The sequence below is a fragment of the Gymnodraco acuticeps genome, unplaced genomic scaffold (assembly GCF_902827175.1).
Source record: "Gymnodraco acuticeps unplaced genomic scaffold, fGymAcu1.1, whole genome shotgun sequence".
Lineage (NCBI taxonomy): Eukaryota > Metazoa > Chordata > Actinopteri > Perciformes > Bathydraconidae > Gymnodraco > Gymnodraco acuticeps.
Genome location: NW_022991766.1, coordinates 914265 through 933074, shown reverse-complemented (window position 1 = coordinate 933074; position 18810 = coordinate 914265). Strand labels below are relative to the sequence as shown.

The 18810-nt window shown below is 43.2% G+C and overlaps 1 protein-coding gene across 1 annotated transcript; it reads right to left on the bottom strand.

The window, feature by feature from the left end:
• Nucleotides 1–10279: 10279 nt before the first annotated feature.
• ccna2 (cyclin A2) lies at nt 10280–14513 on the bottom strand. The gene is made up of 8 exons (XM_034199441.1): nt 13892–14513; nt 12968–13217; nt 12719–12825; nt 12351–12574; nt 12038–12242; nt 11201–11314; nt 10946–11079; nt 10280–10848 (listed from the first exon to the last, which is right to left on the bottom strand). The coding sequence occupies exons 1-8, from the start codon at nt 14108–14110 to the stop codon at nt 10797–10799; spliced, it is 1305 nt and encodes a 434-aa protein (XP_034055332.1). The 5' UTR covers nt 14111–14513; the 3' UTR covers nt 10280–10796.
• Between the last annotated feature and the right edge of the window lie 4297 nt (nt 14514–18810).

Here is an 18810-nt window from a genome sequence, read left to right as displayed (position 1 = left end):
AAGAAGAATGTTTATGTTTCTACAATAATGTGGAGGGAGAGTCCTCTCCAGTCAGACTGAGAGGCAGATACTCAGTGAGGTGAGGACTCTTAGTCTAAGTTCAAACGGTTTGGTCACAATTTATGTAAACACATATTTCCAAGGCACTCCTTTATAATTATTGGGATAAACAGGTTTCAAATCATTCCAATGTATACTATAGGACAGTAAACCAAAAATATCCTTTAAAACTGGAGAGATAAAAAAAAAATGCATAAATAAATAAATGTTAAGGTAAAATAAGATATGAATGAACAACACAAATAAAATAAGTTACATTCATTTGTTATTGGCTATGGTAGGTTATTGGTTATGTTCACATACTTATTTGATTACATCCACTTGTCTAAGATGACAACAGAGACTTTCGACCCAAAACTAGCTGTTGACTTGTGGATGCAAGCAGCTAATCACAGACTCAACCAGAGAGAAAGAAGTAGGCCTACATCATCAGCTACCATGTCTGACAGAGAGGAAGACAGTGAGGAGAACAGTCAGGAGGGTAGTGATGACAGCTTGTAGGATTACTGGTCGTGCTAAAGTTGTCTTGGGTTCACCTCTGCATGTGTGTTCTGTGTTCACCTCTGCATGTGTGTTCTGTGTTCACCTCTGCATGTGTGTTCTGTGTTCACCTCTGCATGTGTGTTCTGTGTTCACCTCTGCATGTGTGTTCTGTGTTCACCTCTGCATGTGTGTTCAGTGCCGTGTGTCTGGCAAATAAAGTCAAAACCCCCTCAAAAGTTACGGTTTATTTCATTTTAAGGATGAGCACCAAGCAACATCTCCAGGTGCTCCTTTGTGAACCAGGGCAAAAAAGTTATGTGCACCCCTGGATATAAAAACAAATCGATTATTTTTGTAGTTGTAAACTCAAGTGGATGAAACTACATGTATTAGTGCTTTCATGTCAATTCGGCGAACATATGATAGATTAAATGATCGTGAGAATGATGATTAAAAATCGTTTGTTTGTGCCGGTCTGCATTTCCTGATGAGAAAACAAACCGATGCTTTTTGTAGTTGTAGTACACCAACATGGATTAAAGGTGTGGTTTTTTCACCACAATGTTGGGGAAATTAATGGATAAAATGCACGGATTATTATTAGGGCCCGAGCACGGAGCGCTAGGACCCGACGGCGTCCTAGCACGAAGTGCAAGGAACCTATTGTTATTGGTGGAATTATTATTTTTCTGCTGGCGTTTCCTGTTTTTGAGGCTTTTAGGACGCTGACAAAGTTGTATAATTTTGCACGGACGCGAGGACTGGTGAAAAATACAATATTCTGGAGTCAATGGGTTAAATATTCCAACGTGCTCGCTAGCGCCACCTATGAAAAACCCATTTCGGAATAAATGTACAAAGTCGCACCGTAACTCCAAATGACCTGAAATTTTGCACACATATCCGGGTGGACCTGCTCTACAAATAATCCTCTTGGAACCCTAAGCTCCGCCTACATTTTTTTTAATTTAAATTAGCATAATGTTGAAAACAGTTAAATATTCACTTACATTTCAATTTTCAGTTTTTCAACACCAAACTTCGTATACAGCATCGGTGGCGGGTCAGACACATTACCCTAGGAGATGAGCATGTTAGGACGATAAATATTGCCACCGTCAATCAAAACGTACACGCAATAAGGCAGGGGCTTAGAAAGAAATGCTCATAAATCATCAACAATGTATCCAAACATCACACATTTTGGTAGATAGGTTCAATCTGTGTTGGGGAATAGGCACACCAAATAATTTATATTTTGGACTATTGGGGGCGCCAAAAACACCACCAATTTATAACTCAAGAACGGATGGACGAATATTTTTATTTATTTTTTACACATACTCTGGGGGTGACTACGAACTGAGATATAAAGTGTCGCAACAAATCCAGAATGTGGGCGTGGCCTATATATATTTTTTAAATTGCGATAGCATAAAATGAGCTTCGGACGCAAAACTTGGAACACACGTCAGAGCCCACAACTTTTTCGAGAATGTAAAAAAAAACGTCATCTTTCAAAAAAACTGCTCACTAGCGCCCCCTATTGTGTGGTAGTCACATATAGTTTCTCAGAACTTCACGAATTTTGGCAAAGACATTCCTCATGGAATTGCGGACATATTTGTAAATAGAATCCATTAGCCCCGCCCCCCAGGAAGTCGGCCATTTTGAAAGATGGGCCTTTTTCATGCATTTTAAGCACATTCTTGCGAACTCCTCCTAGGGGAATGATTGGAAAAATTCCAGTCCAACACAAGTTCAGCCCCTATCCAATATGATGCTAAATTGAGAAGAACATTTTTGATAGCTCAATCGTGGAGGTCATAAGCTAACAGCGAATACACCATTTTTGACGATTTACATGTCGCAAATTACTCCAAACTACTCGGATATAGTTATTCCGATATTCACGAAACGCTATATACACATTGCTATTATGATTGCACACATATTTCAAATTGCCTTCTATTAGCCCCGCCCCCCAGAAAGTCGGCCATTTTCAAATATGTGCGTTTTTCAGCCATTTTAAGCACATTCTTGTGAACTCCTCCTAGGGGAATGATCGGAAAAATTCCAATGCAGGACAGGTTCAGCCCCTGGCCAATGTCATGAAGAATTTTGGATTACATTTTTGATAAATCAATCGTGGAGGTCGTAAGCTAACAGCTAATACACCATTGTTGACGATTTACATGTCGCAAATTACTCCAAACTACTCGGATATAGTTATTCCGATATTCACGAAACACTGTATACACATTGCTCTTATGATTGCAGACATATTTCAAATTGGCTTTTATTAGCCCCGCCCCCGACAAAGTCGGCCATTTTCAAAAATGTTCGTTTTTCATGCATTTTAAGCACATTCTTGCCAACTCCTCCTAGGGGAATGATCGGAAAAATTCCAATCCAGGACAAGTTCAGCCCCTATCCAATATGATGCTAAATTGCAAAGAAAATTGTTGATAAATCCATCGTGGAGGTCGTAAGCTAACAGCTAATACACCAGTTTTGACCATTTACATGTCGCAAATCACTCCAAACTACTCCAAATTACTCGCATATAGTTTTTCCCATATTCACGAAACGCTGTATACACATTACTATTATGATTGCACACATATTTCAAATTGCATTTCATTAGCCCCGCCCCCGAGAAAGTTGGCTATTTTAAAAGATTTGCGTTTTTAATGCATTTTAAGCATATCTTTGCTAACTCTTCCTGGGAAAATGATCGGAAAAATTCCAATCCAGGACAAGTTCAGCCCCTATCCAATATGATGCTAAATTGCGAATAAATGTTTTGAGAGCTCAATCGTGGAGGTCACAAGCTAACAGCGAATACACCATTTTTGACGATTTACATGTCGCAAATTACTCCAAACTACTTGCATATAGTTTTTCCGATATTCACGAAACGCTGTATGCACATTGCTATTATGATTGCGGACATATTTCAAATTGCCTTCCATTAGCCCCGCCCCCCAGGAAGTCGGCCATTTTGAAAAATGTGCGTTTTTCATGCATTTTAAGCACATTCTTGCAAACTCCTCCTAGGGGAATGATCGGAACTTCAGCGCATATCCAATGTCATGCTACATTGAGAAGGAATAGTCCTTTGCTCAAACGGGGAGCTCATAGGCTAACGGAGAATGTACCATTTTTGACCAATTATATGTCAGATAAGCTACTGAGGCCTGCCTGTTTGCCTGGCACATCAACTCTCACACACACACACACACACACACACACACACACACACACACACACACACACACACACACACACACACACACAAACAAACAAACAAACAAACAAACAACAACAAACACACACACCTACTGTTAGTCCAAAAACACCCTTTGCTGGCGGCATATTCATTACAACAGACACCTATACACTCCCTAACCCTAACCCTACTGTTTATTTCTAGATATCTCCTAAAGCCTACAAATAAAGTGTGAAATGTAGGTCTGTTACATTTATTAGTGAGTGATATATATTATACACACTGTTTTGCTTTCTGCACTGACCTCAGCAGCTGTTCTCACTGTAGCATCACCTAACATCCAGGGGACATGTGATTAGTGAGTAAACTAACGGTAAAGGGCAGAAAGTCTGATGCACATTTGATCATCTCAAATAATTTATAATCACAACGGGAACAGTTTGCAGAGCTGTGCTTTGTTGACAGAAGTCCAGCCATGCGTCACACCTCTTTTAAACATCACTGTTGGCTGGAATCGTCTCAGGAGAATACTTCAGTGTACCCTCGGTTATAGCTCCTCTAGAGACACTCCTCTCTCCTCTAAATCAGTGTATCCTCGGTTACGGCTCCTCCAGACAGCCTCCTCGATAATCGATCCTCTACGACCCTTTAGAGAAATTTGTTTTCCTTCGAGACGGCGCGCCGACATCCGTTTCCGGGTCGCTGCCGGAGGACCTGGGAGTCTGGGACGCGAAAATCATAGAAATGAGAAACGGCTCATTTCCCAGGAATCGCGCACGTCTGCTTGACGCCGGGACGACCGGCTGCCCTCCCCGACAGGCGCACGGACGCGAGGGCCCGCTCATCACTGCGTGCACAAGTGCGACCGCAGTTTTAATTATTATTATTCCCACTCCGATCGGGACACTAGGTCCACCGTTTCCCCGCAGCGAGGCTCCCCCCGTTGACAGTTTACGTGGGCTGGGTGCAGTGGCGGACTGGCCATCGGGACGAATCCCGATGGGCCGGTACCGAAGTGGGCCGGTCGGATAAGTCACTAGCACATCCCCCATAGGCGGCGCGTGAGGCTCAGGTTTGGGAAGGCTAAATAACTTGTTTTACCTGACGCTGCCCGCCTCCGGCGTCTATAGAAAAGAGATCAACTCAGTGTGCGGAGTTTAAATCTCTCAAGTCATATTACAGGATAAAGGAAATACAGTTTAAACTGCCGTAGGCCTATGCAGAGAAGACGCCGACGTGTCGCACTTATCATTCATATTACATCATCAATCAGATCATCGATCATATAATATCATAATATATCATATATTTCCTTATCTGAGTCAGCTTCTCCAGCCGTATCTGGCCGTGCAACACTCACAGTGTCACAGACTGTATGCAGAAGTATTATTTTAAGCAACACATTATGTTGACGAAACACTCGAGTCAAATGTAATTAAAGTCAGATCCACTCGTGTCTTAGACGTGAACGCGCTCTCAGCTGGAGAGAGAAACCCTGGCTTGATTTACCGAGTTGATAACCAGCGTCGTAGGACCGCTTAGCGAGATCTCGTTTGTTAGTTTGTTGTTAGTTTGTTTGTTACTCAAACATATCCAGGGTCTGTTGAACTGGCTTCGTAGTACAGGGCACAGGTGGCTAGCAGCGCTAATGTCAAAGACACAGACATTGCATTATATTTGTATTTTACGAGGATGCAGTGACACACATATTTACATATTTACATGTACTATCTACAGCACCCGCCGCCCCTGACATCCCCCACTCCCCCCGTTGACAATTTACTAGCGGTACCGAAGTGGGCCGGTCGAGAGTCCCGGGATGATTTTTAGTCCCAGTCCACCACTGGCTACATGACCGTATGATCGCCCATATTGACGCACCTAATTCCTAAACTTCTAACAGATACAACATAAAGCGATCCTTCAGCCTCATATGAGCTCTCAGACACGTTCAAAATTAAACTGTCATCGCTGTCTGAGCTTGCTGCTGTGTGCGCCATCGTGCGTTTACATGCAGATGCTGGGATCCTGAACGGTGCAGCTGGAGCGCTGTGCCCGCAATGACGTCACACATCATTTGGCGGGACTTGAAGAATCCCCGAGAAGATCCAGAAATGGTCAACATTGAAGGGCAGATTAATGGTTATCAAAGTACAAATATCCAAAATCAGTTCAGTAACGGTTTTCAAGGGGACAATATTTACTCAAATTGATGGGTTTGGATGATGGGGGAAACTCGTGTCACAGGCTCTTTAAGCATGTTAGTTAACATGTGAGTAGCAGAATAGCATGTTACATGTAAATTACTAATAAGTGAAAAATAACATCAGCTGTGAGCTTTGAAGCTGTGTCTTGTGATTGTTAACAATAAATACATACTCCAAATGTAGGTATGATTAGGACGAATAGTAATACCAATGTAAACCGTGATACTGTTACCACTCTCTACTCCAAGTGTTTTCATCTAGCTCACACAACAACACAACCATAGGGGCCAGGAAATGGACACAGAATGTGGGACAGAGACTGTTATCCTCCACTTTCACCACATGTTATCTGATGTTCTTATATTTTCTTGACCAGAAGCTCTCTCTCCAATGTCTTCAGGATAAAGCCAGCAGGGGAATACAACACACAGGACACTGTCTCATGGAGGCTGTCACTCGGTTAATGTCTGAATTATTAAGGATTTTTTACTTATGGATCTGCACATGTGCAATGTATTCGCAGACATATGGCACTGTACTTATTAGAGGACGATTGAGACAACACAGATGGTCAGGAGTGCCAGGGGACACATTTCAGCTCAACAACAGAGAAGGAGAAACATGGCGTCGTGGGATCTACCCACAATATCAGACCTCATTTAACAGAAGCTCAGATGCTGAAGGGAGCTGCAGACTGTTATTAGTTTCTCTAATAACCTGTGTTCAGACGTGTTGAAGGGAAAACCCTGAAGATTTCTTTGTTTGAAATAGAGATAGTAGGAGTTTTCAGACCGACCATTAGAAGTGAGAGACCGTATTAACAGGAACAACCTTTTGGGAAATACACTTATTAGCTTACTTGACAAGAATAACACAATAAGATTCCTACCCCATCACCTCTTTACTCCGTAGCCTATGCAGCAAGATTTAGCAGCTGGTTAGCTTAGCATAAAGACTCGAATCAGAAGAACAGCTGTCCTAGCTCGGTCTAAATAGGCAAATTATAATATGTACACTTTGACTTTTGTACAAGTTAAAGTCGGTAATTGGGTCATTCCAGAATTGGAGGACAATTTAGACACCAACATTTTTGAAAAATGAACCTTTTATTTTATAATTTTTTTTATGTATTTAGGAAAAACAGATAATAAACCATCAAAAAAAGGGATTTTCCCAGCTAGGCATCAAATGTATATTTTCCAATGAATAATTATCCCTGTTACTCTAGTTATATATACTCTAATGAGCTTTAACCTCAGGAATTATTGCTAGATGTAGCATGTAATGCTACTTTCAAGGCAAGGACAAACTTGGATATCTAATGCAAGAAAGATAACTTTGAAATTAATATGCTTTATTCTGATAATATCAGAATAACAGGGTTGAGTGGGTCAGAGTGCCACACTCTTTTAAGACTGAAAAGATTGTAAAAATATGAAAAATAAAAGAGGACTTAGTTTTGGTCTACCCATGGCACTAGCACATGTCTTGCTGATGTCACTTCCACTGTGTCATCTGATTTACAGTTTTTTCACTTCCTGTGCCAATCTAAAAAGGTTTGGGTAACAGGGTTGCACGCATGTTGAGGGACACACCTTCTGTGCAAAATTACTGTTATTTAAAATATGTTTATGATTTAACAAATTAATTTTACCATTACAAGAGACATATATCAATAGAATAATACCAACAAAAGTAAATACAATCCCTATTTTAAATGTTATATTTGACATGCAAGTTGGTCACCAAGAAGCGGGGACAAGAGAAAAATGCCATTTTAGGGAATGTTCGAGAGCCATTTGATAATTTAAATAATATTTTGAAACCACTTTTTCTACAACTTTATATACATTTTGTCTCAAGACAAGTATGTTTAATACAACAAGTGCATGTTTTAGCATTTTGGGCATGGATTATTAGATTTATTATATGGGGGACATGAAATGTCCTCCAATTCTGGAATGACCCAATTAGTAAGCTTTTATATTTTGTAACCTTTGTACAAAGTCAGGACAGATGTTACCCCTGTTTCCTGTCTTTATGCTAAGATATCTGCTGTTTCTAAAATGACTTTGTTTTAACTTGAAATTAAAAGGGGTAGTTATCAGTGACAAAGTAGTACCAAATATTTAACCAGTTGTTCTTTTTACAAATGAACCATAATACTGAAAACGAGGACACTCGAAATTAAGAAATAGCTGTTAACTCTTCGCAGAACATCAGTGTCCTGCTCTGTTAGGGAATTATGCAAACTTATTTTGTCTTTTTATAAAAATCAAGGAAGTGGAGATATTGATTCCTCTCACAGCATTTAATCACAGACAGCCTGGCGACCTCTCACTAATGACTAAAGAATATCAATACACCTAAAAAACAATGATAGAAAAGGGCTAAAAAGCCTCTGCATATGTTCAGTCACCACCTGCTAAACTCTTCTTGCTTTTCCCTCTAGGGTCTCGTTTACTCTGTCTTTTGACATGGACAGGGAGGTGAAAGGAAGTGGCACATAGCTCTTTTCATATTTCTCCTCGTTGGCATATCGTCAATATCCCTCCTGCCAATTTACCAATGAGATGAGAGAAATGCAAATGGCCCACCTGCATGCATTGCTTTAATCAGCATTTTAAACTTGGCAGTGCTTTTACTCAGCAAATAAGATGCTTGTGCTTGTCTCTGTTTATCCACCTGAGAGATCAAATGAAATAGCTGTTGTATTATAAGGTTTTTAATTTAGCAGGATAGGATAGATGTCTCCTCATGCATGTCAGAGGGATGTTGTAGAAACATAATACACTGTTAAAAAAAACAGACAGTGATTTCTATAGACATGTACACGTTTTATTATTTTGAGAGGGGATATAAGCATTGGAGTCCAAAACAATTAATGTTTTAAAGTCATTTTCTTACATGAATCTGCAAAGAAACTCCAACACGCCTCATCCCTGGCATTGTTTTGGCAGATTTGTCCCTTTTTTCACAACACGTGCTGAAGCCTCTGTTCTAAGCCAGGTTGCCTGAAAGAGCGTCCAGGCTGCAGTGAGGATTTTCCCACCGAGTTACTCAGCTGCTTGAGGAGCATCCAGAGGAGAAGCAGCATGAGGGTCAGGAGTCCGAGGAGCAGCCCCACGTACAGGCTCAGGTTCACGCTCCAGTCCAGAGCCAGGGGCAGCGAGGTGGACTCCACCAGAAATTGTCTGGGGGCAGGCATGAGGTTAGGCAGAAACCCGCCCTGCCTACCTCTTCCAACAACAACAAAACCTCTTTTCCCACACTTCGATCTTCTCAGGGGTTACAGATGCTGTGCTGTAGCTGAAGGAGCCATTGTGTGAACAGGTATCCAACTGGCTTTGCTATGTTATTGAATTCCCCTCTGTTCCCATGGTTTTATCCTCGATAGAGTCCCATGTGAGTGCCGTCAGTGAGATATAAAACCTGTTGAGCGTGTGCATCGTCTCAGCTGTCCATTCTCCTGAAATGAAGGAAGGCTCTCTGCAGCTGGATGTGCTTCCTCTCTCCTGCCAGACCCCTCGCACAAAGCCTGCCTCCCAATTTATCATAAGGGGGGGGGGGGGAGAGAGAGATGCCTACAACGTCACCAGCTATCTCACTTCAACCAAGGAAATCAAATCAGTGTTGAATGACAAGTTAAAAAAAAAAAAAATGCCAATCTGATGTCATTAATAATTCACATGCAGACAAAAAAAAAAAGGAGCCTTGGCTTGAAACGCATGCTATTTATGTTTCCATTAAACAAATTTAGACCACGTTGGATCTACATTACTTTGAGGGATTGTGGGGAAAGTAATAATTTCATTGAAGAATCTTGCATAATGGGACTAAAGTGTAAATGCGTTCTCATACCAGCCATTCTCCCATTTTATAAACAGGCTTTTTATTTTACTAAATCTTATTTCTGTGAACGATTTTACAACAAGCCACGTTGGAAGTGTTTAGTACATAACCACCTTTCTGCACATGAGATAACCATTTAGTCCTTTGCTTTAAAAGGTTAGCCTTCAGGTGTGTCCAGCAGTTTAAACGTCTCTATGCAGAAGGCTTGTCCCCACAGGTTAAATGATGGTCTGAATACAATCCGAGCTACGCTAACTCATGTTGAAGTCAGTGTTTGAACACAAAGTATTGCAGAAGAGATGTTAAAAATAGAATGTCCACTTCAAGACATGGAATCACCATTAGTTGAATTTCCCTTTGTAAATAGAAGAAAACTTTTGAGCAAAACTGGTCCTCTGCTGCCCCCATGTGTTCAATGTGAGCATAAAGATGTAGACATGAAGTCTGACTTTAAATGCATTTTATTTACAAGAGCCATATTTTACAGTGCAGATGGGCCTTGAAAAAAGCAGTAGAATTTACAAAACGCCAATATAATGACAGCTGACTCCATTACAGACAAAATGTACTTTAATCTGCATTTCACGAGGTCAAAAGTTTAACTATCAACAATGACTGCTTTTGACCCAAAACCATTAAAGTGGAAAAAACTGGTTTTGAGTTCAGAACATTACAGGTCTAGAGGAGATTAAGACACTGTAGCGTGAAGCAGAATGAGCACTGATAAAACCTCTACATTTTGTCTGTGATTGAAAGTCAACATTAAAACTGCTTGATTCACCAACAACACTGTAGCATCTGGTGTGATGTCAGGATTATATAAAAATACCTTTTAAAAAACTCTAAACATCTAGCGCTACCCCAAGAAGAGTAGGCTGTCATTTTAAATTGTGGTATACATCATTAAAAAAAAAATATTGCAGACTGACAGGGTTACAAAACTACATGGGGAGGGGGAGAAGTTAGTTCAGCAGCAATTTCGATGGGGCATCGATGAGGGAAACCTCAGAGTACCTGGAAGATAAATAAAGCATTTTAGAACAATTGTTTGACTGCATAAAACATAGCCAATCCAAGGCGTCCAATAATGAGACGAGTAGAAGCTACTTACTTGGGGCCCTTGTATTTCTCTCGAACAGACTGCTGTGCATGCTGAGCAGCATTGAGGTAAATTTGGTGCAGATCCTCAACACAAGGCATCAGATCTTCCAGGGAGTAGCCGCTCATCTCTGTCAAGGACTTGGGCTGAGGAGAAGACATGGAAAGTCATGTTGCCGTTTGCACACAGAAGGCAAATGCTTCCCATTGAGGGGAAGCTAGATGTTTAAACTGACATCTTTCGGCAGAGGCTAATCTAAAAACATACCCATGAGCCACCAGTCACCGTGTGGTTTGCCAGAGTGTAGGCTGCAGCTGCTGTGTGGGATGGGATGTACTTCAGGAAGGGATCAGAGTCGACCAGACTGAGCTCCCCAAGGTACTGCAAAACAAAATGTAAGGATCAATCTTTGCCCCCTTGGATAGAAAATGTTTGATATCGTGTCCAGAAGCATTAGGCGCATTCACACCGCAGTACTTTTCCCACAAAGGTTCATGAGAACTTAGTTCATGAGAACTCTTTAGTTCTCATGAACTAAGTACAGATCGCGTTCACACCGGAATAAGTCCCTGGGGGAGGATTAGGCAAATGAAGCCGCTGACGTCACATCTTTGGGTTTACTGGCAGGCCGCAAACAACTTCACGGCGTATACTGCCACCCAGGGTCCCCGGAGTTGGGGACTGGCTTCAGTAGAAGCTGCTGGGAGTCCCAGCAGCTTCTACTGAAGCCTTCCGAGTAAATCGCCAGAACGCCGACACCTCCTCATCTCCACCGCTCCCATGTTTTATTTTGTGTTGCCATAAGTTAGTCTCTCTGCGTTTCTGCGCTGGGCTAATGCGAGGATAATAAAATGGCGGCTTCACAAAACTTTTGTGGAGTTTTACGGGGCGTGGTTTCCAATCAGACATAGGAACCTTTTTCTCCCACGAAAGTCCCTGCTCTCTAGCAGGGACGGGAAAGGGAGTGAAAAGGTTCTCATGAACTAATTTTAGTTCCGGCTCTTTTTGGTGTGAACGCAACATTTCGGAACTAAAGTGGGAAAAGTACTGCGGTGTGAACGCGCCTATTGTGAATTTTATAAAATATTTGTTCTGCAAGCGTACCATTGCCAGGCTCTCCACCTGTTTGCTGACTGACTTATTGAGGAAGTACTGGGTGAGAAACTGGATAATTGTTGGAGCAGCCAGATCAAAGGAAAGCACTTTAAGCACCAAATGCTCCATTCTCAACACTTGCTTCTTTGTGTAGGTGTCGTCTGTGATGTAAACAAACTCTGCCACCTCTGGGGGGTAGATTTCTTCAAATTTCCTGCAGAGGAACATTAAAATAAACTTTTCACACAGCAGGAGAGACAGATTTTGAAATATAGAATATGATATTGCATTTCAATATACTAAATATAATATGTGGACATACGAAGCCAACAGCATCGCGGCGGTGCCGACCAGCTGAAGCTTTCCCCTCAGGACAGACATGGATGAGAGGAAGCGATCGATGTAGTTTACAGCCAGGTACAGAGTCTCATTCTGGAGCTTGTACTCTTCTCCAACTTCGACCAGCCAGTCCACCAGGATGGCCCTCATGCTGTTGGTGATGTCAGGCTGCTTCTTCATGTAGCCTGCTTTAGGCTTGGTCTTAATCTGTGGAGCAGAGAGTTACTCAACAACTTGCAGGAGAATTGTGAATAACTGAATGAGCTCTAGAAAATGCCTCGTCAATTATATTTGACTTGCAAAACATGGCTTAAAGGATTGAGGCAGAGATGCATTTGTAGTATTTCTCACCTCCATTTCCCTCAGGTATGTGTGGATTTCAGCAGCATATTCTGAGACATCATTTACATCAACTAGTTTCTCCTCCCCCTCAACCACAGACATGTCCATGGGAGAGTCTGAGGAAAGAAAAGTTTAACATTTAGTGCAATGAAAATTGTGAGTTTCTGCAAAGCACAGGATTGAGATTGTCAATTACAAAAATGAAGCTGGTTTGTCTGAGAGGTGCCTTGTAAATGTTGCAATGTATTTAGAACCCACCAAAGCTGACATCCATTGATGATGGAATATCGAGGGTGGCCAGGGGCTGTCGGAGCCGTGCCACAGCACTGATTGCGAGGGAATTCTCTTCAGTGCTGGCCTTTGCTTTGACCACAGGCTGTGGCTTCTTGATGCAGGCGCCATCAGGCTCATCCACATGGATCTGGAAGATAGGTGGCTTGGTGATGGGCTTCTCTGAGCAGTTTCTGCCCAAATCTTCATTTTTGCAGGACAAGGACTGTGATGATTCCTGAAAGCAGAAAAAAAAAACAACTGTTCAGCTATTTATCCCACAATGGGACATGTTTACACACCTGAAATAACCCTACAATAGTACAAGACATTAAAGTGTTGGTTCTACAATCTAAATATGTAATTGAAGGCTCATATACAGAGGCTACAGAAAGCATGGAGATTGTAAGTGTTTATTTGTATAGGGATTTAAAAAAAGAGTCACTTTGCATCAAATCAGGCATGTGAAATTGCACAAGCTACTTTTAAAAGCACACCAATATCGCATACATTTTTTGTGCATCTAAAATAGGATGATAGCATAGAGCACTTATGCAACAGCCACTCATAGTATACAACGAACAGAGAAGGCGGGAGGAACTCACGTACACACAGAGTATTAATTAGATATTAAACCACAAGACAAGTCTGTAGTGTATAATAAAATCTGCGAGATTAAAATGGCGGACTATCTGCAAAATAGAAGTATCCAATATCTTTAAAAGTACATTAATCTGCTTGTTTTATAACCATGAAGCAGTAAAGCTGAAGTAATGTTAACTAGCGAGTGTAACAAATTATTTGCCTCCAAAAACTACAATGGCACCCCCTCCTTTCTTATTTACAGTCATAATTAGCAGACACTAGCCGCAGCTAGGTGAGCTATGGTAGCATGGGTGTCCCCACACTGACCTGTTTCTCGCACTGGTTCTGGGCTTTGCTCCGCAGGTTGTTCTGCAGGGCTCCCAGCACGGTTCTGCTGCCGGCGGCTCCTTGTTTCGGTGCAAGGTTTTCTTGGTTTTCGTTTGCAGCAGCTCGGGGTTTCATGGACCCTCTCAGTCGTGACAGCACATTCTCTTGGTTGTGAAGCGCACTCGTAGCCGCGCTTCTCTCTCTGCTAACTCCAGACATGTTTCCCCCTCAAATAACAAACTGTATTTGCTTGCCTGAGATGCTACCGCTGGTGTGTGCTCTTGTAAATCACTCTAATATAAAGCGTTTCGAAGTATCGCGTATGGAAGATTATATATGAAGGCTAGCGTTAGCTGCTAGCTTGCTGAGGAAGGTTCTGTTGAGATGGCAACGACTCTTGGAACTGAGACGCTTAAATAAACAAAGTCACAAAACACAATCAAGTGCACCGGTGGTACAATTACAAGGAGGTTCAATGTGTTTCTCAAGTCGCCATACTCTGGAGTAGTTCCAAAATGATTTGACCAACCAGCAGCAGCAGCTAGCCTTCAGTGCATAAACAGTAAATCGCAGATGTAGGTTTGTAGCTCTCTCTCAGTTCAAGTAGCCCGCGAGGATTGAAACGGACCAATCACAGGCCGCACAGGTAGTGACGAGGGCAGTGGTACGGGTGCCGGTAGAGGACAATGTTCACTTGATTGCAAATTCACAACCGGTTTGACACATTTGAATGTAAAAGGCGCACAAGTTATTGTTCATCGTAACAGCTGCGATATGGTATCCACAGCGTGTAGTTAAGTATAACTAGTAATAAAGCTTTGCATAAATACTCTGGAACAAGTACAAGTACTGCATTTAAAAGTATTACCATCAAAATATACTTAAAATTACTCATATGTAGTATATACCTTGTGCATTAATGAGTAAAATTCCTAAATTAATATATTACTAATAATAATAATAATAACTTTATTTTATTTATAATAAAATATCATCAGACAATACAAACACATGCTCTATTGGAATTTCATTTGCTTTCATTTCAAGTATTTGATATAGTGTGGTGACCACCTATTAATACACTGGGACATAATTCATACATGGAACTACAGTTGGGGCTATTGTTTCCACACGGACATATATGTGTTGTTTACTATATATGTTGTGTGCCCTCCTGACTTCACTCTCTTCTTCCCGGACTGCAACCGTACAACATGTCCTTTTCTACACTCTAATAAATTACCCTTTTGCACCTCCATTGCACCGCCTCCGACTCCCTATCTCTCGGCACTACATTGGTGACCCCGACAGCGTCTTGGGAAGTTTCCGAGACGGACCCGAACACGGCAAAGGAAACCCAGGTTTCTTTCTCGAAATGCCGGGGATTTTTTTGGAGTCGACCGTAGCTGCTACAGGCACGCGGACTGAGGCTCGGTGCGCGCCCCGCGGAATGGCTGGGGACGTTGCTCGCCATTCCCGCATCGGCTTTCCGGCTACAGGGAGACCATGCACGACCTGCTGGGTCGACCAGCAACCTGATTGCTACCTCGTGGGGTTGTTTCTTCGGGGCGTGCGGCTGCACGTCCCAGCTGCGCTAGCTAACGACAACTAGCAGCTAACCACGTTGGCTAACTACGGCTAGCAGCTACCGGTGGCTGCCAGCTAACGGCAACAGCTAACGGCTATCGACCCTTTTGAGTTTTTGCTTTTTTTCTGGTGCCGGAGAGGAGGTTCGACTAGCCGGTTGACCTCAGGTGGACACTCACATTTTTCACCACCTCCACGGCGGTTCCAGACGCCACTCACGTTTTCATCGACGCCTGGGTGGTGCACTCCTGGACTCCGTCTCGCCTCGACGGTTTTGGACGTCGCCCATGCTGCCATCGGCCCGTGGGTGGCGCGCTCCGGAGCCTGTCTGGCCTCTCCTGCCTTCCGGGGATATCCAGACGCCACTCACGTTCATCGGCGCCTGGGTGGCGCACTCCTGGACCCCCTCTCTTCCGGACGTCGCCCATGCTCCATCGGCCCATGGGTGGCGCGCTCCGGGACCCTGTCTGGCCTCTCCTGCTTCCGGGGATGCCTCGACATCTGCTGAGGACTTCATGCCCGCCGCCGTGTCACGTCTGCCTGCGGCCGGGTTGCTCTCCTGCTTCCCGGGGATGCCTCGACGCCTGCCGAGGACTTCGTGCCCGCCGCCGTTGCACGTCTGCCTGCGGCCGGGTTGCGCTCCTTCCTCCCGAGGACTTCATGCCCGCCGCCGCTGTGCCCTCGCCTGCGGCCGGGCAGCGCTCCTTCCTGCTGGGGACCACCGGGTTGTTGACGCCCGTCGCGACTCAGCGACCCGGCTTTCACCGACTGGCGGGTGATGACTTCATTCGCCAAGACACCTACTGCGGCCTCCTTCAGACGGCCGTTCCATGGCCCGGTCCTCACCTGCGGCCCCACCCTCCTCGGCCCCTGTGGTGCTTCCTCCACGGACGTTTGAATTCTGGGGGGGCTTGTGTGGTGACCACCTATTAATACACTGGGACATAATTCATACATGGAACTACAGTTGGGGCTATTGTTTCCACACGGACATATATGTGTTGTTTACTATATATGTTGTGTGCCCTCCTGACTTCACTCTCTTCTTCCCGGACTGCAACCGGACAACATGTCCTTTTCTACACTCTAATAAATTACCCTTTTGCACCTCCATTGCACCGCCTCCGACTCCCTATCTCTCGGCACTACAATAAAAACATTATTTGCAGCACACACATTAAAGTTATTTAGGTTAATGTGGCTGTGATCGTTTATCAGTGGTGATAGATTTTAGTTTCTGTACTTTATTATGGTAAGAGAAGCATGACAAGCATTTAGAGTCATGTGGCACCTTGTAAAATAGATAGGCATAAAGGCTATGGATGTAAATATATGAATACTAGGGCCGGGACTCGATTAAAAAAATTAATCTAATTAATTAGAGGCTTTGTAATTAATTAATCGAAATTAATCGCATTTTTAATCACATATAAATATTTGACCTAAGAACAGTGAGAAGCAATTTTTTTCACATGGATTTTAGTATACCATTAGGCGCATTCACACCGCAGTACTTTTCCCACAAAGGTTCATGAGAACTTAGTTCATGAGAACTCTTTAGTTCTCATGAACTAAGTACAGATCGCGTTCACACCGGAATAAGTCCCTGGGGGAGGATTAGGCAAATGAAGCCGCTGACGTCACTTCTTTGGGTTTACTGGCAGGCCGCAAACAACTTCACGGCGTATACTGCCACCCAGGGTCCCCGGAGTTGGGGCCTTCCGAGTAAATCGCCAGAACGCCGACACCTCCTCCTCATCTCCACCGCTCCCATGTTTTATTTTGTGTTGCCATAAGTTAGTCTCTCTGCGTTTCTGCGCTGGGCTAATGCGAGGATAATAAAATGGCGGCTTCACAAAACTTTTGTGGAGTTTTACGGGGCGTGGTTTGCAATCCTTCCAGCCAATCAGACATATGAACCAGATCACGTTCACACCGGAATAAGTCCCTGGGGGTGGATTAGGCAAATGAAGCCGCTGACGTCACTTCTTCTTCTGCTTTGGGTTTACTGGCAGGCCGCAAACCACTTCACGGCGTATACTGCCGCCCAAAGTCCCCGGCCGGAAGTCCCCGGAGTTGGGGACTGGCTTCAGTAGAAGCTGCTGGGACTCCCAGCAGCTTCTACTGAAGCCTTCCGAGTAAATCGCCAGAACGCCGACACCTCCTCATCTCCACCGCTCCCATGTTTTATTTTGTGTTGCCATAAGTTAGTCTCTCTGCGTTTCTGCGCTGGGCTAATGCTAATGCGAGGATAATAAAATGGCGGCTTCACAAAACTTTTGGGAGTTTTACGGGGCGTGGTTTGCAATCCGCCCAGCCAATCAGAAATATAGCTCTTTTCTCACAAGAGAGCCGTACGAAAGTCCCTGCTCTCTAGCAGCTCTCTGCTCTCTAGCAGGGACTTTCGTGGGGGTAAAAAGGTTCTCATGAACTAATTTTAGTACCGGCTCTTTTTGGTGTGAACGCGATAAAAGAGGCTAACGTCCACCCTAGCTGCTATATGTTTTGCATTGAGGTGATACTTGAGGCTTGATGTGCTGCGGTGATATGCGAATTCCTTTTTGCATAATTTGCACACAACCGTGCTCTTATCGACGCTTCCATCCGTCCGTTTTTTAAAACAACATTTCCCACTGTTGTTCACTGTGGTTTGTTGTTGTCTGAAGTCATGAACGTTAGTTGGTGCTCCAGTATAATCGGTACGCCTGAAACTCATCCAGTGAGAAACGTTCCGCGGTGCAAAAAATAAGTGCGATTAAAATGCGTTAATTTTTTTAACGCGTTAATTTTTGTGTAATTAATTAATCTTAATTAACGCGTTAAAGTCCCGGCCCTAATGAATACATTATAGGAATGAGACTTTAGAGTGTTGTGTGGAAAATTACTGCACATTTGTAACATATGTCTCATGGTATCACACACGTTTTTTATTCTTATTAAGTTGTAATTGTTCTCTGTACTTTCCAATAGCTCCTTGAATTATTCAATGTTTCCAAAAAAGGGGAACTCATAGTGCTTTACAAATGTGTGTGTTTTTAACTCAATTTTTTCAACTCGAGTCAAATACCTGTGACGCGATCTCGCGGTAGCCAATCAGCGGTGAGGATCTCAGCCTACCGTCACTGACAAAACCAAAACATCAGCCGTTAGCTGTTAGCCCTCAGAGCTCACAGCTCCTCATATCTGTTCAGAAACTAGACAAAAGTTAAACAAGTACAAACCACAGACTGTCTGAGTCATGGAGAATACAGTCGCAGGTTTATTTATGTCTGTAGGCCGTTGTTGTGAGCGTGGACGGTCGGAGCATATACTGCGTTAGCTTAAAAGGTTTT